The sequence below is a fragment of the Oryctolagus cuniculus genome, chromosome 1, assembly GCF_964237555.1.
Source record: "Oryctolagus cuniculus chromosome 1, mOryCun1.1, whole genome shotgun sequence".
Taxonomy (NCBI): Eukaryota; Metazoa; Chordata; class Mammalia; order Lagomorpha; family Leporidae; genus Oryctolagus; species Oryctolagus cuniculus.
In genome coordinates this window covers 159,281,459-159,302,536 of record NC_091432.1, presented here as the reverse complement: position 1 = coordinate 159,302,536, position 21,078 = coordinate 159,281,459, and the positions used below count along the sequence as shown (strand labels likewise).

Genomic DNA, 21,078 nt, shown 5'->3' with positions numbered 1-21,078 from the left:
GAAATGCCTTTTTTTCCAACGTAATCAAGAAATGAGGTAATTTCAATCTCTTACTTTCAATAAATATTATCAAAGCAGACATCTGGTGCTATCTACTTAAAATTTCTTTATTGAGTTTATATCCAAGTATTTAACTCTGTATCACCTTCTCTGAGTACTATGCTAATTATTGATTCAATCCTTTAACTAATTTTCCAATTTCAGGGACATATGAAGTAAATAATTTCAAACTCAAGATGTTCATTAATCTTACAAGAATGTAAGACTGCTAAGACCATATAGTATCATTTGCTTCTTTTAAGTAGCAACTTCAGAACACCCAATCAAGGGCACCACCGTTATACCTTCTTTCCAACATTTACCTATTCAAGTGTAATTCATCTAGACACCAAGCTATCCTAGGCTCTCTAGTAAATTCAATACACAGCAGTTTGAATAAGATATGATTCTCAACTTTGAAATATCTTCAGAATGAGGTGGAAGAGCTAATATCTAAAACTGCTACCAGCAATGCTAGAACTACCCACTGATCTTTATGGACATGCAGAAGAGAAGACCCTAACCTTGTTCAATGGTTTGGGAAAAAATTTCCTGAACCTATCCTATCTACCTGAGTTGAGTACTAAAAGGTAGGTAGGAGTTGGTAAGGTGAAGATATGGCTCAGGTTTTCCAGATGTGGAAAAAGCACGTACAAAAATGTCAACTATAAGGAATTCTGCAATTTCAGCTAGGGAAAAGTAAGACAAGAAGGCAGAGAAGTAGTTAGAGGTCAGATTACTGGAGATATCATGTATTATGGCAAGGAGCTTAGTTTGGACTTGTGGGACATGGAAAACAGTAAAGAATGGCAAACACAATGGCATCCTAATCATTCCTGCATTTTAAATAGGCCATTCTGGTGAAGGTGGGAAGGACTTATTAAAATAGACAAGGCAAGATGGAGATCAGGTTCGTTCAGTGTGAGATGGCTGCAGACTAAAGCAGACAAGGCTACAGGTAGCTATAGGATTTTGCAACCAAGAAAAAGATACTAAATTTGGAGAACCAAGAAGAAAGAGGAGGGGGTGGGTCAGAGATATTTTTATGAGGAAATGTGGTAGAAATGACTGGCTGAGGGATAAGAGAAAAGAAGACTAAAGACATAAATGCAGGTCATCTGCTTTGGGCATTTTGGTGAACATACAATTCTAGCAATTGGGAGGAAGCACAAAGAAAAAAGGGAGCTTGTTTAGGTCAGCAATGGCCCTAGGATTAGGGCAGCAGTTAGAGTAGGTGCTCCTGCTGTGCTGCAAAATTTTTCTGTCTCCTCCATGACAGTATGGGCTCTTAAACAACCAAGCATGAGGCTCCTCCTTCCTTCTATCTTAGGATATTACCTATGGAATATATGCATTTTTGGCATCTTAGGTTTCCTGTGTGTGATCCCTTAAGAAGCAGTTACTAATGTCATTCAACACTCTGTGAGCACAGAATCTTCTAAATGCAGATTTACGATAAGCCCATGTAAATGTATTGAGAAATGCTGGGTGTTCAGTTGTTAACAATAAAAGGCACTGAGGCGTGGTCATGCCAGAGGCATGATTTTAATGAGCCAACATTTCTTTCCTAAAGTATCACACTTTAGAAGAGGAGACTGTCAAATGTTCCTGTGCAGACGGTTTGCTATGTAGCTTACTAAATGCATATTTGCGAGGTTCTCCCCAGGGTTTAACTTAGTGAGTCTGGCTGGAATCTTTGGAATTCGATTCTATAATGGGAAGTCTTGGATCACACTTTGAGAAGCACTCCTTCAAGGGCTCATTGTATTGGATTAAATTCATGCCATTCAATACATAAAATGTTGCCTTTAATGGCTATATAAGCAACAGACTCCTTTCTCCTTCCCTCTCTCCTTCCATTTCTTCTTTCTCCTTTCCTCCCTTCCCATCTTTCTTTTTCTTTTTCTTCTTTCTTTCTTTCTTTCTTTCTTTCTTTCTTTCTTTCTTTCTTTCTTTCTTTCTTTCTTTCTTTCTATCTTCTTGTATCAATCCATCTATCTTCTATGTATGTATTAAAATTTAATTACTTAGGAAATCAGAACAGAGCTGATTAATGTATTTCTAAACTGTAACTCTTAGGCATGTACCCCTAAAAATGAAGTTCAGAAGCACCAATGGTTGGGGCAGAATTCTCAAATGCTATTAAACAAAGTATATTTGTGATAAATATAAAAACTAAATGTCCCCCTCCTAGAGGTTTGTCCCCCGTCCACCTTACCCAGTCATCGTGGCACTGTATCTTAGCCATGTTCTCAGATGCCAAGGCTATTTTGTTCACATCTATTTTTTCCCCTTATTTAATACTAAATAGTACTTATAAGATTTCTAGATTATAGTTAATTTTGAACATGAATATCTTTTTCCAAACAAGAGCCCTAAATATTCTTTTCTTCCCTCTAATGATTCAAAATCTAGAGTTAGTTTTTGAACTCTGTGGGGAATTAGCAGAGTGGTAACAGTTATGGTTGCTTTGGCTTTGAGTCCCAATTAAACTGGTCACATTGCAGTTGGTACTAACACACACTGAAGGAAAGTATGGGACATGCACTGAGTGACCTCTATAATCCCAGGGGCTATCCTAGGGGAATGAAGGGGCATATGCAATACATTGCATAATCTTGACCATGGACATGGATACTAACTTTGAGAGCTCTAATTCACAACCATATATCCATATGCATTCAGTAGAACAGAAAAAAATCTGAAATTTTATGCCACATAACTGAGAATTCTCACAGAAAAAAAAAATAGACAGAAAAATGGACGTATAAGTGAAAGTCAAAAGAACAGGTAGAAACATTACTTCAGATTAGGGTGTTATATTATCTACAACCCAAAGCAGGGCAGCTCACTCAATTTACTTCTTTCTGTGTAAGTGATCTTTCATGATTAAAATTTGAAAACCTGTGACTGTTTACTTAAAACCTTTTGCTTCCACTGTCTACTAACACAAAACCTGTTCCGCTCAAATGCCAATGTGAGGGAGGCCACTGAATTAAGTTTCCCTGCAGCTGAGCAGAATCTGTGGCAGCTTTTCTCAACATGGGGTCCTTTTAGGAGCTGCAAGAAATGCCAATCCTTGGGAGAACTTGTTAAAAATCCAAATTTTCAGGCTACCTACAGAATCAACATCTTCTGAGGGGGCCCTAAATATTTGCTTTGTGCAAGCTCCTAACAATGGTTCTTAAGCATCTTTTAGGATTTCATAGAGGGACTTCAAAAAGTTTGTGGAAAATTGGAATTAAAACATAAGCTAGAAAAATTCTAAATTCACACAGTTTTTTCATACTATGCATTTTCATGAACTTTTTGAAGACACCCTTGTATCAACAGATCTCAAAATCATTTTGCACCAGCATAAACTTATCTTTGAACTCCATTTTCCATGGACTTTCTGAATTACCCTTGTATGTCTTTCATGTGCTTGCTCATTCAATAAACATTTCCTGAATATATTTCCTCAGACACAGTCTTTAAAAAGCTTTTTCATCTTAGAGAAAAAGTAGGACCTAACTATCTCAACATTAGCTTGAAGTCAGTTGAGGTTTTCAACATAAGGGGAGATGGCAGGATATGAAGGGACCCCTGGAGAGGCCACGCCCCTGCTCCTTGCCAGAGGTCATTATCAAGGAAGGAAGAGCCCTCTTTCTCAGGACAGACCTTAGGAGGACTATTACTGTGACTGCAGGCATCTCCCAGCGAGATGGCCCCTAGACTTGCACATCTTTGCCATTTCTGCCTCGTTCCCCAGCAACCACAGACTTTTTTTTTCTTGTCTCCACAATAGAGGCCATCAGGACACAGAACTCTGGAGAAGGACAGGAAGGTTTCTTGTTGCCTCAGGAATTTCCTTCAGGCTGCCTGAGGAACATTTCACAAAAAGACAAGTCATGTGGTTCACTGTTGAGCAGTTGAGTTGAAGTCACCATTTGGAGCACAGCAGACAGTTCTGCCTTTCTCCTGGGTTTTTGTTTGGTCACATTTTCTTTTCTTTCTCACTTCTTTGTTTTCTTAAGGGAATCTGAGGCCAGCATTCTAAGATGAAAGGACACAAGTTTCTTTATTCGCAGCCCTTAAAATTCTGCCTAACAATATACCTTCATTTATTCTCCAAGTCACCCATCTTTGAGACAGGTGATGAAATTGGTGCATAATAACACCTTGATCACCCCACTGTGCTTTGCCCATGTGTCTAGGTGTAACAGGTGCAAGCATCCTCCTTTGCTGTGGCAATTTATCTGCTACTCACAAGAACATGGCTTAGGAGGGCTCTGTTCTGGCTGCAAGTAGGTTCTGGCTCACTGATATTATTCTACTTCTCTTGCAGAGATACAGGATTTTCTATGTGAATGGAAGACTTTGGAGGTCCTACATTGAACACACAAATAGAAACAAATGTCAACTATTTCTTGAGGAGTTTGAGAATGCCAAGAAAAAGTCAGTTTCTGGAATTCTTGGAGTCAACCGTAGAAGGCAGATGGAATTCATTTTGACATCAGGATCTTGCTGTACTTCAGGACAGCACAGTGCATGGTGGTTGCCATCATATGGAATTATGGAAGTGCCCATTAGCACTTGGACAGAGGTTGCGCTAATCTGAGAGCCCACTAAAATAATAACTATAATTTTATAAGAAGACAGGCTTACTGAACAAAATGAAGCATAAAAATAAAAATCGATGTTTTTGTGTATTATTTACTTCAAATAATTCTTCCATCAGGCATTCAAAGGGGTCGCATTATCATTGAGAAGAGTGAAATGAGGAAGGATATTCCTAGAGGCTGCTCAGTCCCACCAGAGTAAACAACAGATGGACCCCTTCCAGATTACCAAAGAGAAACCATAGAGAATTTCTGCTATACTTCCTACTCAGGACTTTTATACCAAATTCTGAGGTCAACATCCACCCAAACAGTGAAGACAGAAACTCTGAAGTTTTCCTATATCTTCCCCTCCACCAAAAGTACATCAGTTTAACAAAGCTCTGTTTATTTTACCTCTATTACTTTTGCCTTGGCCCAAGTTCTCATCCACTCCCCAGGCCTCTAATCTAATCTCTCAGCTTCCAGTTGCACCATCTCACACATTCTAAGCACTACAGCCAGGGCAATTATATAATACATGAAACTGGCACTCACAGCACTGCAAAAATTTCTGTAATCACACCCCGTAGTTCAGGATAAGGGTAAAACGCCTTACTTAGCTCAGCAGACAAGGTCCTCTGTAATTTAGACCCTGCTGTTTTCCATACCCATTTCCTTCTTCTATTTTAATATTCAATCTTTTCAGCCAAACAGACTGCTTCTCTATGCCCACAGAACATGGCAGACTTCACCAAAAGGAATCACAGCACAAAATCTAAATCAAAATGCAAACCTTTCATTTTAAAGAGGACACCAAGTTACAGAGAAGCAAAGTAATTTACTCAAGGCCACAGAACTAGGTAGGAACACAGTGGAGTTGGAGCCCAGTATTTAGGCTGGTCTTTCTAGACTCTACTCATTTCTGACATTGTTCAACATGGAGAAAGTCACACCACTGCTCAGAATGAAGCTTTGCAAATCTTGAGATGATACTCATCATTGGGTCTTCATTAACAAACTAATTTAAATGTGTCTATCCAAAATCTGGTGCAACTGCATAGCTTCCCTTTCCCTTAATGCTACCCATTTTTCAAGAGCTTTTCCTTCAGTAAGTCTGCCAAGACTTCAACACTAAGAAAGCTCTCTGTCCTAAAAATAATGTTCAAATTCAACATAAGTTACCAAAATAAAATTTCCCAAATAAAACAATGGCAGAGATAGACCTGCTAATGAATATGAAATATGCTAAGAACATTCTGTCACTAAAACAAACTTGACTCTTTTGTGATTAATAGTAAGATGAAATCTTGAGACACATAAGAATGAAAAAAAGACAACAGAAGAGAAATAGTTTGGAAAAGTTCCCATTTGAAATGTATCCATTTGAAAACAGACTCTGTCTTTTGGATATTATCACCATGTACATGCCCAGAAACATATTTTCAAATGTTACTTCCAAATGTAACTCCAAATTCAAAATGTAGGTTCATTGGTATATTTAAAATTTGCTCTGAAATGGGCACAACAAATGAGATGTGTTCAGGAGCTCTAATAAGTATACTCCGACACTCACTGGGTTTCATTCATGCTTCAGATGCTGGTCTGCCCCTTTTAATTCTTTATACCCAGTTTCTATTAAGAAATGGGAAAGAACAGGAAATAGGATTATGAAGATATTTCTAAGTATTAATGTGGTATCAAAATAAGTTAGGAAAGAAACACATTTTCAAGGAAAAAGGATAAGGAGGAAAAATTGGTTAGAATCCAATCTGTCAGAAACGTTCATTGGAGTGTAGCTAAATCTAATCAAGCCATCATGCCCTAAACTTCTTTTACGGAAAAGTGGGGACACTGGAGATAGCATTTCATACCAGAACAACCCTTAGAAGAAGAACAAGAATTGCCTGTTGAATAAAATAAATTGGTTTGTTAACCTAGGGTTGCAATACACTCCTGGCTGCCCAAGGAATCTACCAACCCAAGTGGTAGCATGGGGAAGGTGGAGCAAGGGACTGAGAGGGGAGAAAGGGAGGAAACACAAAGAAAGGAAGGGACAGGAAGAATTGTTGTCATCAAATATTTAGTGCATTGACTGAGCCAGGAAGAACATTTACAAGAAGCGAATTATTCTTCATGAACTTCTATTTTACATGAAAGATCAAAGCAGAGCAAGAATATGCAGGGATTAGCAAAGCAAGGACTGGACAGCAAAAAACTAGAGGAGAGAAAAACACATTGCATTCATATCCAGAGTATGCACCAGATCATTGCTCATGTCCAAAAGCAGCTTTCATTTCCTTCTAAGTACTGATGAAAGAATTTGATGTGACTTAATTTTTTATAGAACTTGAAATTTGCTCAATATCTGAAGTCTTATAGGATCTTACAGATGCCAGTTGCAAAGAAAGTTCTGAAGTAAAACACATTCCTTCTCACCTATTGACAAAATTGGATGAATATTTACATATTTTACTGGATAAATTGTTATAAAGCACCATGTTAATAAAGGATGGTGGAATTGAGCTGTATGCCAATGTGAGTATTGGTGTTGTACTGACAATGTCTCCCTGCACGTCCTGTGGACAAGACGTGCAGTTCTAAAGATAAATAATCAGCTACTGCTCTGCTGATTTTATAACAAGAAAACACACTAACACTTTTCATTTAAAATATTCTACAGAATTAACAATATATTGAGGGTGATATACAACACCTGTTAAGAAGACTTTAAAAGCATTAGGTTGGGGTAAAGCCAATGAATGACTTCAACTGAAAAATATTGCTCATTGCACATGGAATTACTAGAGTTGATTTTCTCAGCTATACTTTGATTCGCCAAAACAGTCTTTGCCCCAGATTCTCGGTTCACCAGGGATTGCGGAGGAAGATTTGCATTCATTTGTTCCTTCTCTGGCATCATTCTTTTTCATGCCCTATCACACATGTTGTTCCAGTACAGTGAAAGCACAGATATCCCAAGAAGCCTCTCTCCCATTCCCCATGTTCAAACCTGTTTTTCCTCCTAAATATTCCTTTAGGGAAGCAATCCATTGCCATGACAACCATAGGATGGGGGTTTCAGTCTTAGAGCCAGCCTTTGTGATAGTTAATACCAATCTGTGTCTTACAGTGTAAGGAAAACCCAGATATTGGGTAACACTCTGTGGTGAGGAGCCACTTAGCTATGGAACTAATTGTCCTCATCAAACTTAACCAGAATATAACCTCAGAAGAAATTCAGTAAGTGCCATTTTTAGGTGCCAATTCATTAATCCTACGTGGTAGCTGACTGGACTCAATTGCACAGTGCAAATGAAATCAAAAGATCATCTATAACATGGAAAAGAGAATTTAGAACTTTACCTTGCCCTTTAACTTCAAATAGCTGTGGAATGTCCTGAATTGGGCACTTTTCTTGAAAAAAGTGTGCCACAATTCCTAGGCAAAAATAACTGTTCTCTACACAACTCTATTTTATTTATATTTCCTCTTCTACAAGACAGAGCATCAAGATGGATTATTAGTGAGGAGTGTGGACTTTTTTCTTTAATGTATTTACTTCTAGCAAGAGGAGTGCTGCAGAGACTAGGCGGCAATGCCAGCCCAGGTGTAGTACCAGTCTTTTGTGTGACTCAGAGCTAAAGAGAGCCTCTGGTCAATGTATGTTTAACAATACTTTCCCACGACTGACTTCACTCAGGAGACCAAAACGCTCAAGCCTTTTGCAAAGCCAAGGGCACCTATCTGATGAGGTTCCTTCTTTGTCTTTACCTGCTGGACCACCTAACTCATGAGGGCTTTTAACATAATGAGGAGAATCCTTTGTTCTCCCAGGTTCCATTGAAAGGGAAAGTGGGTCGCAGGGCTTCCCCAGGGAGGGAGAAAAAAAAAAAACCCAGGAACCAAACCCAGGGGAGTTAAGAGATTTCACGCCCACTACTGTTCCCACTCTGCCAAGGAAGTTAATTAATTCTGTTACAGGGGTGGCTAAATGGGGTGGGGGTAGCACTCAGGCAGCCCATTCTCTGAGACCACAAGCTCACTCTTCAGGATGGCTCACGCCCTCCTCTCCTCCCTGACAGCCCAGGGGTGGGGGCAGTGAGGGGGACAGGGAGCCTCCAGCCATGGGCAATACAGCCAGTACCGCATGCATCTCTGCTCCCCAAAAGGTGTGTCCCAGCCCCAAAAGTTGGATATTTAGACCTGCAAAGAACAATTAGAGCCATTCAAAGCAGCAAGTTTTACAGTACCTTAAGAAGTCTGACAGATGGGAGAAAGGCTGCGTGGCACAGCTTCCGGATGGTCCAGTTTAGGGGGCGAGAAGCATCAGTTTGATTCATGACCCCTTCCAAATTCCACCGGGAAAACCAGAAACTGCAAACCTGAGCAATGCCTAGAAAACAAACGGTTCCCCACGGCCCTGGCATCCCATGGTCATCTCCACACCTGCAAATTCCATTAGGGCAGAAGCTTCCTGGAACTTGGGAGACTAGTCAAGTGGCGCTGCCTGAGCCCCTGAGCCTTCCTAAGAAAGCCACCTCCCCTCTGCCTGCAGCCGCGCTCATGCATACCAAACGTGGCTGAATGGAGGCACACTGCCTGCTGCTTCAGGGAGGGGATGCACGGTTTTGAAGGAGAGGGACAGCCTGCACAACACAGCCTGTGGTCGGAGTCAGAGCAGCCTGCTCCGGAATGCACGCTCCCTCTCCCGCTCTCCTCCCAGCAAACGCAGGTCAGGCGTTGGGGGGGAACCCGGGCCATTTGCTTTGCTTGCTGGTTAAGGGAGGGGGGGAGCCGGCAAGAGAGCAAAAGGGAACAAAAATGAAGCCAAAGGAGGAACTTAGACTTTCTTGCACAAAGCATCTTTGAGGGGCTGGAAATTGGTGCGGGGGGAGGGGCTAGGACACAGAGGGAGAAGGGGTGTCTCTCTATGGTAAGATCAATGCTTCCCTTTTGATTTACGTGACATAATAAATTGAGAATTATCGTCAAATGGATCTGTAGTGAAAGGGATCTGTGTCGTGTTCTGGGGTTTTTATTAACTGTGATTGACAGTCCTCATCCTGATATATACATTATATATCTAACATGATGGATAGGCAGATGGCAGAGGGGAAGGCAAACACACTCTCCCTCTCTCTCTCTCACTCTCCTTCTCTCTCACACTAGTAGCAGCGAGTTATTCCGTTCATAGAAAGCAGTGCAAACTAATACATATTCGGCTTACCTTTTAGAAATGGCAGTTTCTAAATTGGGGGTTATCCCCTCTGGGAAATTCACTTCATACCCTTTCTCTGCAACAAAAGTTTAACCCCTAAGGTGCCATGTGGGATGCTTCTACAAAAGATGGAGTTTCCTCAAGTGGGGACTCCCGCCCCCACCTCCAAGTGGCTTTAGGAAAGAGCAGCTGTGCTGGGAATTCATAGTCTTTAGGGCTCCTGTGATGAGAGACAATGCAGGAGACCTTTTCAATCTGGAGAATTTGCCTTAGAGAAAGGAAGTTGGGGGAGGGTTGGGAAGAGGAGGGAGTTCAAGCCACAACTCATCCCCCAAGGCATCAGAGCTCAGGAGCAGCAGCTGACCCATGGACTGCTACCCAGGAGAACCTCCACATCCTTCCAGCATGTCCATTGTTCCTGTATTTCCTCCTCATGTTCCTCCTGATGACTACACTCATGGTCCATTTCTAATTAACTTGCTGAGATGGGTAAATCCCAGCTCGATCACTATTATGCCTTTCAAAGCAGAACTGGGAGAGGGTAGAGCAGATGTGCCACAATGCTGCTGGAGTTCAGAATTTGGGACAACATGGCACCTCCCTGGATGGTGACAAGTACCTGACATGCTGTGTTACAACACTGCTTCCCTCATAACAGTCCTGAGTCACACATCAAAGAGCAAGGTTGCAGAAAAGCTGGTGAAACAGAGATCACTGATTTATCCTGCAAAATAAAACTCCTGGTTGTCTGAAATCTTCTATTACACATTATCACTTTAAAGAGACCTCACACTCCATGGGTTCATTTTCTGTCACCCTCCTGTTTTCCATAAAGGATTGAAGTCAGTTTTAAATTAATAGCAGCTCACATGTATGTGCCAGGTGTTGTGCTGGGCACTTTGAGTGTATTACATTAATCCTTATCAATAACCACCTAAGGAAGTAGATGCCATAGTCAAATCCGTGTTTCACAGAGTAAGCAAGAGAGGTCCAGAGAAATAAACCACACAGCCAACGTAAGCAGTAAAACTGAGTCTGAACTGAGACCAGTGTAGAAGACGAAAAGCATGCTTTCTCTTCTTCCCAATTTCTTGTATAATTTAGGAGACCACAGCAATAAAAGTACTGCCTCAGGTTTCTGTTAATTTGACCCGATGCAAGATTTGAGTTCAAAGACTTAGAAGGAGAAATGCTCAGCACTGGTTTCTGGTCCTCACTTTGGCACGACATTGACCGAGGAATTAACAGCAGGAATTTAAGGATCAGAGAGCATGGTTCAAAATTCTGGCTCTGACCCCGGCCTTGGGCAAATTATTCACTTTCTCTGTACCTTGAAGATACGATGTGTTAAATGGAGGCAAAGCCAAGATCACAAGTGGAGGACTGCTGTGTGGACAATAGCGGCTGATATCCATGATCACTTAGGACAGTGCTTGTCGTATCCTGACTTCCCCAGACCATGACTTCTTTTTCAGGCAGCATGTGGTGACTTTGAAATGGGAGCCACTGACAATTTTCATTAGGTATGGACAAGTGTGCACACCTATAGTACCAGGTAAGGAAATCAAGCAAGCCAAATTAGAGCTGAATGCTTCCTCTGATGTATCATGGGTTTCATGAGTGCGGCGAAGAGAAAGGTGGAAAATTGCAAAGGTCGCATGACTATCCTCTTGCTATATTACACAATGGTGTTCATCAGATTGCAATATGTTGCCTTTATTGAAGCTACAAGGCACCGGGCTTCCTAAGCTATAAAATGCCCTAAAGTGGTTCCATTGTGGTTGTGAGAAGTCTGTTCCAAAATAAATGCTGAAAGACTGCAGCCCCATCCTCTGCCCCTCACTCTTCCAAAAGGGTTAGGACCCCACAAATGATGACAGCATCATCCTGAAAACACACCACTTTTGATGTTACTGGCTCCTTTCATTCTCATTGAGGAACGTGGTCAAAGGAAATAGGAAGGATTCCAAAGGAGAAGGTAGAATGATTCACAGCCCTCTCTAATGGCAATTAGAGGAGAGAAGCACAAAAGCCCCAGGGAGTTGGTTTGTAGCCTACACTGCAGAAGAGGTAAAGATCAAAGAAGAATGACAGTGCACAACAGGAGGGTTTCTTTCCACCTCTGGAGTAGTTTGTGCCAGATTGGTGGCCATCAACAGGGTTTTCAAGACCCTCTTCCCACTTATAAGAAATGATATTTTCTCATAGAACAATGGCTGCTCTGGTCTGGGGAAAGGAATCTAATGAAGAAAAAGCAAAGAACAGCAATCCTAGTCTCAGAAGTTAGCATCTCACAAAGCTAACATGGTTGTCTATAAATTTCATAAGTGTGGATGTTTGCAAATATGCAGAACAAATTCTTGCAGGCTTCAACCTCTGACTTTATCACATTAGCTTTCGGTATACTAAACAATTGCAAACCAAGTGCATCAAATGCCTGTACTCCAAAGCCTGCCTGCTTTGAACACTCTCATTCTCTTCTCATGCTACAGAAGCCCACTTCTCACTGCTGATCTTCCTTTTTTATTTCCTGTGTAACTGATGCTAAATTCAAGAAGCCTAACATTTGAGCTCAGTTTCTTTTTTTTAAAGATTTATTTTATTTATTTGAAAGACAGAGTTACGGAGAGGTAGAGACAGAGAGATAGAGTTCTTCCATCCACTGGTTCACTCCTCAGATGGCCGCAACAGCCGGAGCTGCGCAGATCTGAAGCCAGGAGCCAGCAGCTTCTTCCAGATCTCCCACACGGGTGAAGGGGCCCAAGGACTTCAGCCATCTTCTACTGCTTTAGCAGAGAGCTGGATTGGAAGAAGAGCAGCTGGGACTAGAACCGGCACCCATATGGGATGCTGGAGCTTCAAGCCAGGGCGTTAACCCACTGTGCCACAGTGCCAGCCCCTGAGCTCAGTTTCAATGCTGACACTGTCTGCAGTTTAGACAGTATGCAAATCTTCCTTTTGAAAAACTATGGCACCCACAATACAGCATTGGGCCACTTCTCACACTGTATTCTTTATATACTTTACATACAAAAAGGGTTGACTCCTGAAAACTTAAGAAAACAGAAAGGGAATGACACAGTGCCCAGGTAGCACAGGTAGCTGAAATGTGTTTTCTGCAAACAAATATTGCTGCAATGTGATTTTTCAGAGCTTGTTTTAATACTGAAATTCATAGGGACCTGGGCACATTTATTTTGAGGATTTAATATACAAATTCAGCATATGGAGTACTAAAGGATGGCATTCAAGCATCTAAGAAAAATATAGGAAAAAACGATAGTGACACCATTTACCACAGCATGTCATTTTTTTTTTTTTTGACAGGCAGAGTGGACAGTGAGAGAGAGAGAGACAGAGAGAAAGGTCCTCCTTTTTGCTGTTGGTTCACCGCGGCCGGCACACCGTGCTGATCCGATGGCAGGAGCCAGGTACTTATCCTGGTCTCCCATGGGGTGCAGGGCCCAAGTACTTGGGCTATCCTCCACTACACTCCCTGGCCACAGCAGAGAGCTGGCCTGGAAGAGGGGCAACTGGGACAGAATCCGGTGCCCCGACCGGGACTAGAACCTGGTGTGCCGGCGCCGCAAGGCAGAGGATTAGCCTAGTGAGCCGCGGCGCCGGCAGCATGTCATATTTTTAATATTAACATCCTCCTTCCTTTATAGTTGGTGATTGGCCTCAGTTATTGGCTATATTGTGTTTGGATCATTTGCCATATTTGTTAGAAAATCATTTGTATTGTGAATTACAGCTTACCATTTTTGACCAAAAAATCCACACTTCTGTTTCTTCCCTTTAGCTGCATTCAGATAGAGCTAGAAAACTTGCAGGAACCTTTTGATGCTTCTATAATATTCTCAAAAAATTAAATCTCTTTAAAGAATCCACCAACCTACAGAACAATTCTTAACTTGATCATTCCCAGATGTATGTTCTTCAAATACACGAAATATTTTTTTTCTTCCTTTAAGGTGTTTCCTCCACCTTTGGTATCTTTTATATACAATAAATTCTAAAATACATTTCAAAAATCTATTAAAATAAATGGCTCGCTTTGTTAAATAGCTTTATCAACATTTATTGCATCTAAAATCTAAAATGTCTCAGAGTTAGATATTTTTCTTCCAATATTTAGACCTCCCTCAGCCTCCCTGCCTGCTGTACACCAGCTTCAGCCGCAGTCACAGCCAGCAGGTGCGTATTGGAGGCAGTTCATGCTACAGTTTGCCAGCTTTAGTGTCCAGAAAGTTCTCCCTAAGACTGAGGGCAATTGTGCCTCCCTGTAACTCCTAAGCAGAGTCTTCCTTCTGGAGAACAGTTCTCCAAATGGATAAAGACGGATGTTAGTCTCCACTCAAACCTCTCTTTGCCACTGGGCATCTTGGTTCCTTAGTCCTTCTTCACATGATGGAGCTCAGTTTTAGGTGAAAAACCCTCCTCAGAGCGATGTTCGGTATATTATAGAGGTACTTCCAATGCACTGGTGACTCACCCTCTCACATCCCTTGAATTACGTCTCATAAAGATCCTTCAGGGAGTTTTGAGGAGGAACTCACTAATAATTTAGCTTCTTTTAAAATTTTTCCTTCATGAATTAATTAGTTGACTCAACATAGACTTTAAATTATAGCTGAACACACACACACACACACACACACACATACACAGTCTGAACTGTAGCATAATTTGCCCCAGCCCCTAGAGAGAAGTGTTGATGGGTGGTTATGGGCTTATGGGAAGACTATAAGAAATGATGAGGCATCAGAGCATATGTGTTTCGTTCATCATGTCTGTCTTCATCTGCTAGCTTTGAATTTAGATAGATTCAATTCAAACTCATGTCCCACCTCTTACCCACTGAGTAGCCCTGGACCAGCTGCTTAACTATGGGGCCTCAGTTTTCACACGTAAAAACGGAGTGTACAAGAGTTTGCACCTTATAGCCAGCTCTGTGGTGTAGTGCTGCCTACGATGTCAACATCTCACATGGGTGCTGCTTAGAGTTCCAACTGCTCTACTTCCAATTCAGTTACATGCTAATACACCTGGGAAAGCAGCCAAGGATGGTCCAGGTCCTTGGGCCCCTGCACCCATGTGGGAGACGTGGAAGAAATTTCTGGCTCCTGGCTTTGGACCAGTCCAGGTTTGGCCATTGTGGCCATTTAGGGAGTGAACCAGCAGATGGAATATCTCTATCTCTCCCTCTCTCTCTGTAAATCTGCCTTTCAAATAAATAATCTTAAAAAACTTTAAATAGCACTTAACAGGATAGGCCATGAACCTAATGTTTTGGACTTCAAACATTTCTTTACCATCTCCATGTAGCTTTAAGGAAGCTATTTAATCTCACTGTGCTTTAGTTTTTTCATCTGAAAATTAAGGATAATAATACTACCTATGTCAAAAGAATTGTAAAGTTAATTAACTATTATGTGCAGAGGTCTTGAAAGAGGTAAAAGTTTCAAAAACAGTAGTAACTTATTATCACCCATGTTGAAGTCACATGGGCTGTTCTTCCCATAGCTTACTGCTCTGGGAAACACAAAGCCAAATAAAACCCCTTCATTTATTCTTTTGCTGCTTTCAGTAAGAGCAGAAGCGTCAGAGAACCCATGAGAAGAAAACAGTACCTGACTTTACTGCTGTCCATTGTGCACTTGAGAGGGGATCATATGTTCTGGAAGTGCAAACCTTTCATAGGTAAAGTAGTTCACTTTATAAAACTCAAAGGTATATAAGCAACTTCTTCCTCACCAAAAAGGGAAAAAGAAAATCCTGCACACACACACACACACACACGTATATTAACAAAGGTCAAGAGTTAAAAATAAACCCTCAATCACCTTTGAAACCTTAATGCTTGCATTCACAAAGGGATGAGTTTTTGGGTATAATTCTAAAATTTTAATAAGTCCACAGAGGCTTGTTAAAATAAAAAAAAAATTGAGGTGCTCATTTCTAACTGCTTAATGTCCACGGTCTTCTAGTATTTGCAATGCTATTCATTATTGTAAATGTTCTGTCTACTCAAGCTTAGATTTCTATAACACACATTTGCTTGCATTCACACAGAGCCACCCACATACATAGAGTATAAGTATTTCAGATAAATTGCTATTATAGAAGCCATAAATCTGACTGACAGTAAAAAACTCATGAATGAATAATTTTTGAGGAGGGAGATTTAAGCAATGAATCTCCCAATTACCGATTAGTTAAATTGTGTGAATTAGAGGGAAGTTCAGCATTTCCTTGTTAATAGTGTATCTTAAGGTGGATTTATTGGCCAATGGATGCTCAAATAAAACAGAAGTTCAAGTTCAGATCTCACATATATTTTCTCAGATACCCACTCACCTCCCTCAACTGAGCACCTGCCCTAGCCACAAAACCCTGCCTTGAGCATCTGGGCTTCTGTCACTAATGACCAACACTGAATTGGACCATACGGTCTGCTCACCTGGGAAACAGAGACATACTGTGATCTGGAAAACCTTCAAAGCACTACCTCTGTTTGGTAGAGGATGTTAATAAGAAAGCTAATGAAAATTGTCCTTGCTATCTATTTTTGTCATCTTCCAGAAAATGTTATCACTGTTGATGTTTATTCTGGTATTTTATGCTTCACGGCAACAAGCCTTTCATTTTTATTTTAATTAATGGTAGTGACAGGGAATATAGGATTTTAGCTCAAGACACTGGTCCAGTTTTTGTTTTTCTTGTGAAAAGGCACAAAATCAATGCAAGCCACATGGATTTTAAAATTATAGAGAACTAACAAGTTTTATTGGTCCCCATCTTTAGCATAGACAGTGGCTAATTATAATAATGATGATTAATAAGTCCTTTTGAGCATTTACTATGTGCCAAATAGTGTGTTATTCCTTCCAAGTGAACAGCTCATTTAATTCCCATAAATCTATGAAGTTTAAGGTGCCAGAGTAGTGGTGTCGCGGGTAAAGCCATAGCCTGTGACACCAGCATCCCATATGGACACCGTTCCAGTCCCAGTTGTTCCACTTCTGATCCAACTCTCTGGTAACACATCTAGAAAAGCAATGGAAGATGGCCCAAGTGCTTGCACTCCTGCACTCATGTGGGAGATTGAGAAGAAGGCTCTGACTCCTGGCCCAGCCTTGCCTGTTGAGGCCATTTGGGGAGTGAACCAGCAGATGGAAGACTTCTCTCTCTGTCTCTTCCTCTCTCTCTCTCTGTAACTCTGCCTTTGAAATAAATAAAAATAAATCTTGTAAAAAAATCTATGAAGTTTGCAGCTTACTATCCCAACATTACAGATGCACAAGACTCAATATGTCACACAGCTGGTAAAAGAACTTCAATTCAGGTCTATCTAATTCTGTGTTTTATCTACAACAATATGTGCTACTAATAACAAAAGAGTTATATGAGGTTCCCGTGGATTTCCAAAAAGAAGCCATTTGATATGACAAATCTAAACAGAAATAAAATCCAGTGGGCCTACCTTAAACCAGATTGTTGTAGAGCACAGAAGAACCAATGGCTCTTTTTTTTTTTTTTTTTTTTTTTTTTTTTTTTTAACTGCTGACTTCCACTATCTCTTCATTATCTGCTTCTATCTGGCTGACCTGTTTGGTGAGACAAGGATTGTCTGTATTCATTTGATATACCCAAGATATAACACAATACTTGGGATACAGCGTTTACTGGAAAAAGGAATCATGATTTTTGCAAATGTAGGTGGGCTCTTTACATGTATGAACTCATTTACTTTTTACTACTACCCAACTTTTATCTTTACATGGATTTTTGAGAAAATTAAAACTAAGTTTCAGACCCATGAGTTGAATTCAAATAAAAATTCTTGATATATTTCAAAAGGTCTTATAATGTACATGGTTACTGCAAAAAAAAAGTTCATGGACAACGGGAATAAAAGATAAGTTTATCTTGGTGCAAAATTTGAAATTTACATATGGTTTCTCTTAGAATTATTTTCATTTATCTGAGAAGCAGAGAGATGGGCGAGAGAGAGACAAAGAGAGAGAGAGAGTGTGTACAGGTGAGCTCTTCTACTTGCTTGTTTACCCCCCAAATAACTTCAGTGATGGGGGCTGTGGTGGAGACAAAGCAGGTAGCTGGGAACTCAATCCAGGTCTCCCACAGGAATTGCAGGGACTCAGTTACTGAGCCTCCTGGGGTCTGCCACATCAGGAAGCTAGAATCAGGAGCCAGAGCCATGAATCCAGCTCAGGCACTCTGATACAGTAAACAGACATCTTAACCAGCGTCTTACTTGCTAGAGTAAATGCTCTCCCCTGGGCAGTGGTTTTTTATAATATGCATTTTCTGTGAGCTTTTTGAAGATCCTTTGTATTCATGGATGCAAAAATTATTTTGAACCAAAATAAATATATTTTTACTTCTATTTCCCAGAAACTTTTTGAAGTATCACCTATAAATAAAATCTAAGTCAGCTGTATTAGTTTCAGATGTTATAGTTAACCACCTGATAAAACTGTGATCTAGCACTCTGTGACAGAGAAGACAATATTCTAGAAACTTGCTACAACAATAGGATGCTTCAATCGCAAAATCGATGCACTTGGCCAGAAAACTTTAAGGCCTATTATAGTAAGTAAAAACCAAAAGTGTCTGTCTGCGTAATCACATAAACAAAACCATGATGATTATTAAAGTTTATTTGACCTTCATATGAAATGTATGTTGCCTTTGGGATGAAAACAAAACCAAATATTATCAAAAATGCGTCACTAACCTGAAGCTATTAAATTAGAAAATGAAGGTACCAAAGAGGAATTTGATTTATAATAGCTTCTAAACTGGTTAATAAATCAGATTCTCACTGCTGTTATTCCAATCCAGCCAAAGCCATCCATGGGGGCCTAAGCGGTACATGCCTTGGCACAGGTATCTGGTTGGTTGCATGGGACTCCCAGCTGTCCCTGGGAAGCCTTCTTCAATGAGGAAGTAACAGAGAAAGAATTATCATTTTCTGTCTTACCCCAACTTATCCCAAAGCGGGGTGGGGGGAGGGGAGGAAACAATAATTATTTGTGAAGCATAGCTAGATAAAGCTGTAACGCACAGTTTTTCCTTCTACGTTAATTAAATTCCCTGTCAGTGAACTGTTGGCTTTGGATCAAATGAATGAAAACTCCCAGGATTAAACCAGATCAAGTCATTTTCATGAGTCAAACCATCTAGTGCTCTCATGGATCTCCACTCTTCATCTTGGTTGTCAATGCTCCTGCCTCTCAGACCAGCTTCAGCTCCGGATCTTTCCTCCCATCCCATCGTGCTCCGACCACACTGACTTCTTTTAATTTCTGTGTCCCGGGACATTTACACATGCTGCTCCCTCTTCTAATGCTCATTTGTCCAGCTCTTCAGAGATTAGCTTCCTCTCAGGCTTTAGCTTCTGCTTACAAGTATTCTCCCTGCAGGTTCCTTTCTTGCTTTCTCTACCTGCCTTCATCACTCATAACAGGTCTTTGAGTTTTTTTTTTTTTTTTTTTTTTACATTTTTCAGTATTTGTAATTATTTTATTGGTTTTATTTTTGATCTTCATTCCCTACTTGAATGTAATTTTTTTTTGACAGGCAGAGTTAGACAGAGAGAGAGAGAGAAAGGTCTTCCTTCCATTGGTTCACCCCCCAGATGGCCACTACGGCCGGCGTGCTGCACCGATCCGAAGCCAAGAGCCAGGTGCCTCCTCTTGGTCTCCCATGGGGTGCAGGGCCCAAGTACTTGGGCTATCCTCCACTACACTCCCTGGCCACAGCAGAGAGCTGGCCTGGAAGAGGGGCAACCGGGACAGAATCTGGCGCCCAACAGGGACTAGAACCATGAGTGCCGGCGCCACAGGCGGAGGATTAGCCTAGTGAGCCATGGCGCTGGCCTGAATGTAATTTCTTTAAGGCAATGGTCAGCTGTATTCCACATTCAACAGGAATATCTGAGGCATGATGGGAACTTAATGAAAATGTACTGAATGCAAAATTTACAGATGAAGAACGAATGAACTAAATATGTTTGCTTGAATCTCTTTTTTAGTTAACCTCATTTCTTTCAAGCAATCTTAGGTGAAACTTACCTCCAAACTGTCTGGGTCACTTATTAACTTTTCAGTGCTCTTTTGCTTCCCCAAATATTAATTACATTACCTTAAAAAAATCTAAGAAACATTTATTTAGCTATCAAAAATAAAAAGGAATCAATTCTCAAACTGTAACCTAAAGGTAGGGACCAAACCCTAAACAACACATGGGATTTGGGAAAAGAAAAATGAAAGAAAAGGAGAGAATATCAACATGGGAAGCTGAATCTGAAAATAATCCCTGCTAGAATATTCAGTCATTGGCTGCTCAAGATAATCTGTCCCATTATCAAACATCTCCCACAATGACACAGAATTGAGAGTTTAATATCAAAATGCACCTTTGTATACGTCAGTCTCTGTTTTCTATAAGAGCAAATTTTATTTTGAAGGGTATGGAGACATCAGCAATATTAATCATATTCTTTGTCATCATCATAATGTCGTCATTAAAAAGGAATAGATGTTGGTGTGTCTTAAGGTGGTTTAACAAGCTTATTCTGATTCATTACCCATAACCTTGCTGAAACACAAATAAGAAAGGTGCTGTTATTCACCACATTTTACAGAAAAGCAAACTGAGATTCAGAAAATATAGCTGACTTGCCACCAATCTCTAGCTTCAATATCTTGTCTTTCCATTTTCCTCCATGGCCTCTTCACTCCACAGTTAATCCTTGCAGTGAACCATGTACTGCATATTTATTCAAAGCATAATCTTTAGAACAAAATATTGGCACACATAGTGCATGGGCAAATCTCAAAATCATGTAGGAAATTCTAGAAAAGAAAGAACAAGAGTGACAGAAAGCAGAGCAGTGATTGCCATGGGTTTCTCTGGTGGAGAGGGTGGGGCAGGGGCAGTGGTAGCATTGCTTACAAAGGTACCTGAGGAACCTTTTCAGGTTCATGGAAATTTTCTGTATCTTGAATGTAGCGCAATTAATGTCATACAATTGCTGGAATTCACAAAACCACACATTGAAGATAATTTTTGTATATAATAAAAGTAGGAAATGATATTTATTGTTTTACCATGGTTATAAAAGAACAATTTTAAATATGCAAAAATTTAAAAATTCAGGAACATATAGAGAAATAAAAATCACTTATAATTTCATCAATAACCATGGAT

At 40.4% G+C, this 21,078-nt stretch overlaps 1 protein-coding gene across 19 annotated transcripts in view; it reads right to left on the bottom strand.

Annotated features, from left to right (window-relative positions):
* The window catches only part of TRPM3 (transient receptor potential cation channel subfamily M member 3), a 1,025,749-nt gene that overhangs the window by 609,935 nt on the left and 394,736 nt on the right, over positions 1-21,078 (bottom strand). For 6 of the 19 annotated variants that reach the window (XM_070050834.1, XM_008256297.4, XM_070050843.1 and 3 more), the window contains exon 1: positions 8,873-20,948. The exons of 10 other annotated variants lie outside the window; for them this stretch is intronic. In XM_070050834.1, the coding sequence (XP_069906935.1) occupies positions 8,873-9,049 (177 nt within the window). In that variant the 5' untranslated portion in view covers positions 9,050-20,948. Of the gene's footprint in view, positions 1-8,872; positions 20,949-21,078 lie in introns of those variants that run through there. 3 more of the 19 variants (XM_008256312.4, XM_002708201.5, XM_008256332.4) reach the window with 2 other exon arrangements.